The sequence below is a fragment of the Helianthus annuus genome, chromosome 2 (genome assembly GCF_002127325.2).
Source record: "Helianthus annuus cultivar XRQ/B chromosome 2, HanXRQr2.0-SUNRISE, whole genome shotgun sequence".
NCBI classification, from domain to species: domain Eukaryota; kingdom Viridiplantae; phylum Streptophyta; class Magnoliopsida; order Asterales; family Asteraceae; genus Helianthus; species Helianthus annuus.
Genome location: NC_035434.2, coordinates 92,603,534 through 92,615,684, shown reverse-complemented (window position 1 = coordinate 92,615,684; position 12,151 = coordinate 92,603,534). Strand labels below are relative to the sequence as shown.

The 12,151-nt window shown below is 42.3% G+C and overlaps 1 protein-coding gene across 1 annotated transcript; it reads left to right on the top strand.

The window, feature by feature from the left end:
• The first annotated feature begins 9,347 nt into the window (after positions 1 to 9,347).
• On the top strand, positions 9,348 to 9,884 carry LOC110893959. The gene has a single exon (XM_022141122.1). The coding sequence runs from the start codon at positions 9,348 to 9,350 to the stop codon at positions 9,882 to 9,884; it is 537 nt and encodes a 178-aa protein (XP_021996814.1).
• Positions 9,885 to 12,151: the final 2,267 nt, after the last annotated feature.

Genomic DNA, 12,151 nt, shown 5'->3' with positions numbered 1-12,151 from the left:
ACTACACACACTCTATGATGGATGATGGATGATGGTGGTGGATGTGGGTTGTGATGGTGGTGGTGGGTGGGTGAAGTGTGAGAGAGGTGGTTTGCCAAGGGATGATTTGCAAGTGAGCCAAGCACCCTTATTTATAGTCTGCACAGAAGCCTGGACACGGCCCCGTGTCCATTGGGCACGACCCCGTGTCCACCCATCTTCTCTTTCTTCATTAAATGCAATTTATCTGCATTAGTTGACAACGCCCCTGTGTCTGCTGGGCACGTCCCCGTGTGCAGAAGCTTATCTGTACTATCAAGATTTGCTTGGATTCTGCGAATCTTGGCGTTGACCATGGCCCCGTGTCCAGTGGGCACGCCCCGTGTTGTGTAATAGAAGCTTCTACAACTTTGTTGTGACAACTCGAGTTTTCGAGATTCCACTTTCGCATTTATTGCACATTCACTGTTTGTTTAGTTGTTTACTTGCACAATTAGTTTGCTATGAAACTGTATACGTTTTGATTCAATAAAGTGTATTGTGTTTGTGCATGGTTATGTGTTAAAGATTTGACAAATGCATGAATTCAGTGATGAAACTGTAAATTGTATCTCTTGTGCATATATTATGTAATAGATAATACTTAAGGGTGTTTAGTGTCAATAGTGAATATAAAACAAAACTCTTAACCCTAATCTTCTTCACTATCATCCTCACAATCATCATACGTACTTCAACATTTCTCTACAATTCTCTCTACAATCATCTTCTTGGCTCAAGCTTTCAATCATCACTCTTGATTCCTCTCTTTATCTCAAATCAATCCAAGGTAATTGTTTAATGATTGTTTGTTGTTAATCGTTGATTGATTGATTCATGCTAAAACCCTAGTTCTTCGTATGATGGTTCTGTGTAATGATAAATTCTGATTATTGTGAAATGTTTATGACTAGAAGTGTAACCAAATGATTGACAATGAGATGCTTGTAAGATAGAATGTTTGATTTGCTGATTGGATTACTGCACCTTGAATGTATGAAATTAGGGTTTCATGATCGTATAAACGTAACTGTTACATTGAGTTTATGTTCGCATGATTGATGCCCGATCTTTGATTTCACATATAGTCCGAATATTTGTTATAAAACATGAAGTCCGAAGTTTATCACATATATCATTGAGTCCGAATTTTTATGTTCTGAGTATGGTCCGAGTTTTTAATAGTGGAGCAAGTCCGAACTCTTTAAATATCACAAGGTCCGACTTTTTAATGTTGTTATAATCAGTCCGACTTTTAAAGATATTACGGTTAGTTCGACTTTTGCTTAAAGACCCTAGTCCGACTTTTGTTTGTAATTCATGTTGTCCGAACTTTATGTATATGAATGTAAGGGTCCGAAGTTTATATGGAACATGTGGACCGAGTTTTTGCTTGTATAAGTGTGGTCCGACTTTGTTAAGGTAGATCCGATGTTTTGATTGATTAAGCATTGTCCGAATTTTATTAACATAAGCACATAGGGTCCGAGTTTTAAGAGAAGAGCTCCTGTCCGACTTTTGTTGATATTAGAAGGGTCCGACTTTTTTAAAGGGACAAGGGATCCGACTTTTGTTTAATACAAAGGGTGTCCGAGTTTTGTATAATTCAAGGGGGGGTCCGAATTTGTGTAAGGGGTTAAAGGGATCCGAGTTTGTTTAATATACTAGTCATACCTTTATGCTTGATAACCTAGTCCGAGTTTTTATGCTTAATACATAGTCTGAACTTTATGCTTGATGAATGATCCGACGATTGTTGATGAATTGTCTGAGTTTACTTATGATGCTCAGGGTGCTAAGTCAAAACCCTGTATGAGGAACACTTTGCATGCCACTGTATATTGCTGAATGTAACTGTATATTACTGTGTGTTATCCTTCTGTACATCACTATCACACGAATAACAGTTGTTTGGACATCGAGGACTTGTACACCCTAATTGAACGTAAACACTTACATCGAGCTTATGTGCAATGTACCCTAGGTCGTGTGTAACGGATTAATCATAAATTAACACTAGAAGCAATAACATACCGAGCAAACCAAGGTGAGTTCACACTCTTTACCAAGGCATGGGATTCCCGGGGATTGGGAATGGGTGGAATGATGGAATTGAACGATTTCTCGTACTTACACGGTTACTAGACTATCTACCATGGTCCTCGGGTTAAGCAGGACACTTACGTAAAACCTACGTAAACAAGTACATACTATTGTCTTCCGAAGTCAGGAAGGACACTTACGTAAAACCTACGTAAACTCACACATGCTACTGTCTTCCGGAGTCAGGAAGGACACTTACGTAAAACCTACGTAAACCCCCGCGTACCCCTGTCCTCGGTTGTGAAGGATACTTACGTAAAACCTACGTAAAGCTTGTACGTACTACTATTCTCGGGTTATGAAGAACACTTATGGTTACGAATAGTCTAGTGTATATGCAACATGGGAAGCCCCCACCATTAGAACATACTATCGGCCCAGTAGAGCCACATGTTACAAACGAACTTACTATTACGCACTTACTTTCTGTGAACTCGCTCAACTAGTTGTTGACTCTCTGTTACATGCCTTGCAGGTCGTTAGGTACACATGGAGCTTGCATGGGGAGGCGCGGTCGTTGTGGACAAGGATCGTGAATGCTTTGATTGAACATTATGACATTACATACCTATTTATGATTGGGCTTTTACTCATTTGCTTCCGCTAAACGTTGAATTTATACTTATGTTTTGAAACACCGTTCATATGGATTGGTTTGGTTTAATGACATTACTTTTACTATATACGTTGTTCTATATGATTGGTGGCTTGATCCTGGTCAGTCACGCCTCCAAGCGGTGATACTCCGCGTGTGGATTTTGGGGGTGTGACATTTGTCTTTTCTGCAGACACTTGAGCACGCCCCCGTGCTCAATGAGCACGGGGCGTGTTCAGCCTTCTGTTCTCTTATTTTTGCTTAGGGAGATGCTGTCGAGGGGTCGGGCATGCCACGTTTATTCTTTTTCTTGTATTATTGTTAGATTTGGCTGCATTTTTGCTTCTTTTGTTCATTTAAGCTCATTTATCCCTGAAAATACAAAAGGAAGACAAAAGCACACTTTTTCCAACATTAATACTAAAAAAGGGTTAGTTTTATGCCACATTTGATGTAATTTATATGTTGCATTTTGCACACAGCAAGGTCAATTCTAAGACATCGACCCGGACTAGGTCGAGCTTGTCTAATTTCCTATAGTTATGGCTCTGATACCAATCTGTCACACCCCAACCTATGGCGGAAACATCGGGGCGCGACACTGAGCGAAACAGATTGTTTAAGAGAATCCATAACAACTAAATGACCAGATATTTAACGTCATGTCCCATACCATAACATATCAAAATAAAGCAGTTATTTTGATATGGTATGGTATGGGTCATGATGTTAAATATCTGGCAATTTAGTTGTTGTGGCTAATGTTACTTTCTTACTTAATGGTATTCATGCATATATACTTTTTGGCTCAGGGGCAGATAAATGTTTTGAGATTTGTCACCTTGTCCCACATAGGTGGGATGACAAAACTTAAAGTGGAATATACGAAGGAGCACTCCTTGTAAATTGTTTCCTTAAAGGAAACACTGGTAGCGATCCAAAGCGGTGCATCGCAACGCACATATGTGCACGTGACGTGGGCTATAAGCCCAATGTGGTGCACCTTGAACTTCGTACACTGCCTTTATATTTTGTCCATGTGCGCGTGGTCAAGAACATGGTCGGTCCGCTTATGGCGCATCCAATGTGGATGTGACGCGATGGGTGCATGCCCGCGCATAAGCTTGCCGCGAGTTTGTCAGACTGTGGTGCACGCCTGTACGCGCGATTCAGTTAAGTCAGTCAACTCGGTCTTCACTAGACTATAGACTTGGCTGATGTGTGTGCAGTGTTATATATATTTTATGTATATTTTTAGCCCTTTTTACACTTCAGTCAAGTTTTAAATTTATAAAACACGATATTTTACTAACACTAAACACACATATGGGCAAGTGCACCCATCGTGAGCATAGTATAGCGTTGGTAAGATACCGAGGTCGTCCAAGGACACAAGAGCTTTTAGTACCGATTTATCCTCAATGTCTAATCAAATCAAAATTTTAGAAAAAGGTTTAAACATGAAAATAAAAACTAAAAATGCTGAAAAATAAAAAATAAAAACAGATAGACAAGATGAATCACTTGGATCCGACTCGCCTTTAGTGTAACCTTTGATTGTTTCCGCACTTTTGCACTTTTTAAGAGATTATCTTAGTTATAGTGGTAGGCCCCTCTTTTGAAGGTGACGTTACCCTCAACCCAGTAGTTTGAGTCAGCAAGGATACAATCCTAAAGGGTTAGATTATTGAAAGATAATTAATTAAGTTATTAATGCGTAATGTGGTAGGCCCCTCTTTTGAAGGTGACGTTACCCTCGGCTAAGTAGTTTGAGTCAGCAAGGATACAATCCTAAGAAGCAGGGTTAATGTTTTAATAGTAGTTTACATATGAGGGGATCAAGAAATTCGAACCCCCACCATCCAATACCAGTGGGTATTGAAGGAGGTCCTACTAAGCTTGACCCAGGTCCTTACAGGATCTATACACTGAACAAGGCAAGACGCTTACCAAACCATTCCCGTAACCCCCAACCAGGTAGCCAACATATCTCCATATAGACCATGGAGATATGAATGGTGTAAATCTTTTATTTTATATAGACAGTAAAATAACGCCAAGACACCACGGACAAATGATAAGGAAGTTTCACCTTCAACATAAGAAACTAGTTATTAAAGTCATTAATACATAACCAAATAAAAAGTGCGAAAAGATTAAAAATAAAAAGTATTACACTAAATGCTTGTCTTCACCAAGTGATGTAAGAGACTTAGGCAAACATGGCCTTTGATTGTCAAGAACTCTTACGATCAATCTTGGATCCCGAGACTACTACACACACTCTATGATGGATGATGGTGGTGGATGTGGGTTGTGATGGTGGTGGTGGATGGGTGAAGTGTGAGAGAGGTGGCTTGCCAAGGGATGATTTGCAAGTGAGCCAAGCACCCCTATTTATAGTCTGCACAGAAGCCCGGACACGGCCCCGTGTCCATTGGGCACGACCCCGTGTCCACCCATCTTCTCTTTCTTCATTAAATGCAGTTTGTCTGCATTAGTTGACGACACCCCCGTGTCTGCTGGGCACGGCCCCGTGTGCAGAAGCGTATCTGTACTATCAAGATTTGCTTGGATTCTGCGAATCTTAGCTTTGACCACGGCCCCGTGTCCAGTGGGCACGCCCCGTGTTGTGAAATAGAAGCTTCTACAACTTTGTCTTTTCTGCAGACACTTGGGCATGCCCCCATGCTCAATGAGCACGGGGCGTGTTCATCCTTCTGTTCTCTTGATTTTGCTTGGGGAGATGCTGTCGAGGGGTCGGGCATGCCACGTTTAATCATTTTCTTGTATTATTGTTAGATTTGGCTGCATTTTTGCTTCTTTTGTTCATTTAAGCTCATTTATCCCTGAAAATACAAAAGGAAGACAAAAGCACACTTTTTCCAACATTAGTACTAAAAAAGGGTTAGTTTTATGCCACATTTGATGTAATTTATATGTTGCAATTTGCACACATCAAATACCCCCACACTTGAATCTTTGCTTGTCCTCAAGCAAAACTCTTTATAATGTGGCTTACGCTCCCAAATGGAATGGGTAGAAGAGAAGGTTTTTGGGCTTGTCTTGAGTGTCGGGATTCCAAGATTTTTATTAGGTTTTATTTTTATGTTATTTACAATCCTATTCGTCATGATTTATTTAGAAGATTATATAAGATAAATTACTTATTTGGGTATAACATGCCTCTTTAAAATTCCATTTATATACAAGTTCACATACCTCACGGGAGATCATTCAACACTCGGCCTGAAGAAACACTAGATAAATGACCGGGATCGAAATATCTAGGGGGTTTGGATCTGTATAAAGGGGGTTTGTTCTCTCTCGTTTGATTCGACGTTACCGACCTTCCTCTCCGATAAACTCTGCAAAACAAAGCACTGTTAGCCTCGTCATGGGGAGAAGGGGGTTCTCTCATTGACCTAACTCCAGCGTGAGAATAAGTATGTGTTTATGAAGAAGAAGAAGAAGAAGAAGTATTGAAGAAGTGTAGGGAACAACAAGTCGTATTTCCTGTTGTTCCTGGAGGACAAACAAACGACACCATGATCAACAGTGGAGGGAACAGCAAGTCGTATTTCCTGTTGTTCCTGGAGGCCCTCAGGAAGAACGACCAGTAATTATTACTGGCATCTTCGGCCATTAACAGACGGACTATATGTTTATAGATCTGGGAAGCTCGATGGACATCATATATGAGCAATGCTTCAAACAGCTTGATCCAGAAGACAAAGCACATCTAGAACCGGTTGATTTTCCTCTCACCGGATTTTGTAATGAAGTTGTGTTCCCATTAGGGCAAATAGGTTTTCCTATGACTTTATCTGATGGCGAGCATTCGCGAACAGTCACAATGAATTTCATGATCATGCCGGCAATATCACGCCATGATGTCCTGCTCGGAAGAAGGTCACAAAGAGAATTCAGCATGATCACTTCTATTCCGCATGCTGCATGCGGATTTCCAACAGAAACCAGAGTAGCAATCCTATACTCAATAAAGGAAGTCATGTACGTAGATGACGAGCCACCAGCGAAGGTGGCCAAACCCTCAACATCAAACGAGTCGGAGAAATGGGTTCTGAACAACGATTATCCAGAACAGACCATCCTGCTAGGACACGCCATTTCACCAGCAACACGAATACAATTAAAAGAATTGTTGTCCAACAATAAAGACATATTCTCCTGGTGCCCAGCAGACATGACTGGGTTCCCGTGACGTAGCACATCATTGTCTGAACATCCGACCCTCAGCAGAACCTGTTGCACAGGGGAGACGCAGCGTTAGCGAAGAGAAAGCAAAAGCCATGGACGAGCAAGTAACAGAGCTACTTAATGTCGGAATCTTGCGCGAAGTTCAATACCATACATGGGTTGCCAACCCAGTAATGGTACAAAAACAAAGTGGCGGATGGAGAATGTGCGTCGAATTCAAAGACCTGAATAAAGCGTGCCCAAAAGATTGCTATGCGCTTCCTGAGATAGACAAAAAAGTCAACTCTCTAGCATCATTTCGATGGAAGTGCTTCCTTGATTGTTATAAAGGTTATCATCAGGTCCAGATGAAAGAAGAGGACGAGGACAAGACTGCATTTCGCAAAGACAAGGGCATCTTCTGTTACACAAAAATGCCCTTCGGCTTTCGCAACGCAGGCGCAACGTACCAACGATTAATGGACACAGTCTTCAGAGGAAACATTGGTAAAACAGTCGAGGTGTACATGGATGACCTCGTTATCATGAGTCATGAGGAAGAAACAATGATGGCAAACATTCAACACACATTTGACTCATTGCGCAGTGTAAACTTAAAGCTCAACCCAACGAAATGTTCCTTCGGGATGGAAGAAGGGAAATTTCGGGGTTTCATAGTAACACGAGATGGGTTTAAAGTAAATCCAGAAAAAGTGCAGGCGATACAGCTAATGCCATCACCTGCAACAATAAAAGAAATGCAAAGACTCGCCGGACGCTTAGCAGCCTTGAATAGATTCTTGGCAAATCATGCGGAAAAATCTTACCCATTCATCAGTACACTACGAAACTGCGCCAAGAAAACCCACTTCCAGTGGACACCAGAAGCAGAAGCGGCCTTCAAACAAATGAAGGAATGTCTAACTCAGTTACCGACACTAACAGCACCACGAGAAAAAGAACCACTGATCTTATATTTATCTGCTGCGAAAGTAGCGGTTGGTGCAGTATTAATGGTGGAGAGAGAAAACGTTCAGACTCCAATTTACTATATAAGCAAGATGTTCACCGGACCAGAAACCCGCTACTCAATGACAGAAAAGCTGGTCCTAGCACTAGTACATGCATCACGGCGCTTACGTCGGTATTTCTCAGGACACGTCATCACAGTTCTCACCAATTACCATTTAGGTCAAATCTTATCCAAACCCGACGTAGCGGGAAGATTGGCTAAATGGGCTATCGAGCTGGGAGGATACAATATCCTGTATAGACCAAGACCAGCAATCAAAGGGCAAGTTCTAGCGGACTTTGCCACAGAAGTTCCCATCGACAAAGTTCAAGAGTGCGAGGCAGTCCAGAACCCTGTTCCTGTTTTCGACAATAGAGTCTGGACTCTGCACACAGATGGAGCTTCCAATGACAACGGAGCAGGTGCAGGTCTTCGATTAGTCAATCCCGATGATCACGAACTTACCTATGCCATACGCCTGGATTTCCGAAGCACGAACAACGAAGCAGAGTATGAAGCGTTCTTAGCAGGTCTCCGCTTAGCGCTTAAAATGGGGGCAAGAAACCTTGAAGCTAACGTTGATTCAAAACTAGTGGCCGAGCAGGTTAATGGGCACTATGATGCAAAAGGAGAAGCCATGGCGTTATACCTTGAACAAGCGCAGATGTTAATCAGCCAATTCCAGACGTTCAAGGTTAACCATATAAACAGAAGCGAAACAAGCATGCAGATGCACTAAGCAAATTGGCAGCCACCAGCTTCAAGCACTTAGCAAAAGAAGTGCGCATCGAGGTATTATCCAATCCTTCTGTTCATCTCAAACAAGTGAACGTTATAGAAATCGGGAATCCATCCTGGATGTCTCCGATCATCTTATACCTACAACATGGGAAACTCCCAGAAGGAAAGGCAGAAGCTCGAAAACTTCAACACAAGGCAATAAACTATGAAATGGCGGATGGCGTTTTGTACCGGAAGTTATTTACGGCACCATTGCTACGTTGTATTGACAAAACAGATGCGCAATACTTGGTCTGAGAAATCCACGAGGGTTTATGCGGAATACACACAGGGCCGCGCATGGTTGTGGCAAAAATAATGAACGCGGGATACTACTGGTCGGGAATGCAAGTGGACGCAGTAGAATTTTTACGAAGATGCACAGCTTGTCAACGCCATGCGCCAAAAACACTCCGACCAAAAAATCCACTCGTACCGGTCACTTCCGCCTGGCCTTTCCAACAATGGGGCATCGATCTCGTCGGCCCATTTCCTAACACGCCAGGCGCAGTAAAATTCATCATTGTAGTAGTCGACTATTTCAAAAAATGGGTTGAAGCCAAGGCACTAGCCTCCACAACAGCAATGGTAACTCGCAAATTTATATGTGAACATATTATTTACAGATTCGGATTACCAATGCGCATCATCTCCAACAACGGCACCAATTTTTCCTCAGAAGACCTTCAGAAATGGTTCAAAGAGATGAAGATCGAGCACAACTTTGCCTCTGTGGCACACCCACAAGCAAATGGCCAAGTCGAGAGTATTAACAAGCAAACAGTTGACGGCATCAAAGCGCGACTTGGGACAGCGCGCAGAGGATGGGTTGATGAACTCCCCAGCATCTTATGGGCCCACCGTACCATGCCAAAGACTAGCACGGGAGAAACCCCATTCAGTCTTGTCTACGGCTCTGAAGCGCTAATTCCAGCTGAAATTGGTCTCCCATCACCACGCATGCTCGCCTTAGAAAAACAAAACAATGAGCAAGAACGAAGAATGGATTTAAACCTTCTCGAAAAAAGGCGCGAGAATGCCGCCGTCGTAGAAGCAAGGTACACATCCAAACTCGAAAATACTACAACGCGCGCGTCCGTGTGTGCACATTTGTTCCTGGTGACTTTGTCTTGCGCGACAATGAAGCCTCCAACGTGGAAAAACCAGGCAAATTAGCGCCAAAATGGGAAGGACCATACATCATCAATGAGGTCTTAGGCAAGGGGGCGTACACCCTAAAGAGACTTGATGGGGCGCTAGTTCCCCGCACCTGGAATGCGTAGTAGTTGCGCAGGTGTTACATATAAGTCAAACCTTCCCACAAAAATCTAAGTACACAGGCAATGTATTTCTTTGTATTATCGGCCTTGCGCCCAATTAATACAAGCATCATCTTTACTCCTTGTTACAAATTGCATATAATTCTTTTGGTTTACACGAAAACAATATGGTAAACATTGTACACCTCATGAACAGTCTAAAAAGGGCACAAGCTCCCGTGTTATTAGACAAATGTTCACACATGAGCACAATACCATTCTCATTCGCTCTACCTATTCAAAGCAATTAAGCATATGCAACATATTATAATCCAAACCCTAACTGAAGTAACCAAAGCTTACATGCACAAAAGTGCATCAAAAATTTATATTATCAAGTGCAACAGAAAGCACTTTTTTACAAAGAACACAGCAAGCGTTTCTTCAAAATAAAAGTAGTACCAGTTACAACATAAACAACCTAGGAGAGCTGATCCAACACTTCATACATAGTATAAAGAACCTCACCATACTCAGACAAGGGACGAGGATCTACAATCAAAGGATTGACATCCTCTTCATCATCTTCAACAGCAGCCGGAACAGCAATACGGCGACGACATTGGTAAACAATCGATGAACTTCCCCTCCAACCAACCAGAAAAGATTGAGTCACAAGATGTGCCGATAACCTGGTAACTCCACCATTATTGTCGTCTTCAAGGCGAAGACAGATGATTTGCATTCTCAAACTTTTCATCTCCAACAGCAGGATTAGTCACCGATTTCGACAGTAATATCAAACCTTCAGCAGCATCAAGCACCTTCAGGACGTTAGAAAGTCTCATTCATCGGATTTGTCCTTTATTCTCCATTTTTCCAAAATTAGGAGAAGAGTATTATACCCAAAATAAATATATAGACCAAAGCAGCAATACCGAGACAAGAAGTGTGATGATTGAGTGTCAAATCAAAGGTCGTCTTAACGGCGCTGCCACTACAACCATCACGTCTCATTTAAAACCCCCTGACAGGGTCCACTCAAATTCCCAGGAACCACTGTTAAATCAGAAGACGAAGAGTCAACAGAGCTTAAAGAAAATGACGTCAGCTATCGTAAGCTCATAATTACAAACTCTTTTTCCAAGATAGTAATAGTTCAAGTAAAGAGATAAACATCTTTTCCAAACTGTTCATCCATCCAAAAGTCGAAAGATGTTCAAAGAGCAAAAGAGAAATCTTCTCATAGAAGATTCCCAACTTTCGCGCCCAAAAGCATTTCCCTCTCATAAGTCCAGTGCTCCAGTTACTTGCATAAGAGCAACACTAGACTGGGGGGACTTGAAGGGGTAAGGTCCTAAAAACTTTGTAACAAGTACTTAGGACCATACCATAACCTTGTCTCTCAGCCCTTTTTTAACCTTGCGCGGCCGCGCACTGGTCCTACAAAGAAGGCTTAAGAGACAGATAGCAGACAACACTCGCGCGCCCAAAAGGAAATCATAAATCCTTGCGCTCTCTTCCATAAACAAAGGATGAAAATCCTAAGTTGAACACTTCCGCTTAATAATATCCAGACTTGGATATTATTTACCCAACTGGGGCCGCACGATAAAGAGTCACACAAGATTATAGCAATACCCTTCTAGAATGACCCAATTGTGCACCACTAAACGGTTACAACCGTCCGGACACGTGTCATCACCTCAGACATCCCTGAAATCACGATGATGGCATGTGTTTGGAAGGAAACCTCCACTTGATCACACTTTCCACGTGGCAAGACCCCAGCCATAGATCTAAACAGCGATCTGTGTGCACTCATGTCGGATCGAGAAGCTTAACGGAAGGAAATGTAACCGCTTACAGAGTTAGCATCTTGCGTCAGCATTTCACCAATGAGTTTTCCCGCCCAAAAACTCATGCTTATTCTTCTTCATAAACACATACTTATTCTCACGCCGGAGTCGGGTCAAGGAGAGAACCCCCTTCTCCCCTTGACGAGGCTAACGGTGCTTTGTTTTGCAGAGTTTATCGGAGAGGAAGGTCGGTAACGTCGAATCAAACGAGAGAGAACAAACCCCTTTATGCAGATCCAAACCCCCTAGATATTTCGATCCCGGTCGTTTATCTAGTGTTTCTTCACGGCCGGAGATGTATTTTTGTGAGACACTCGAGAGCGGC

What these genes read in the sequence shown, in the direction of transcription:
- LOC110893959 (XM_022141122.1), top strand. Translation starts at nt 9,348, where the DNA reads ATGCGCATCATCTCCAACAACGGCACCAATTTTTCCTCAGAAGACCTT.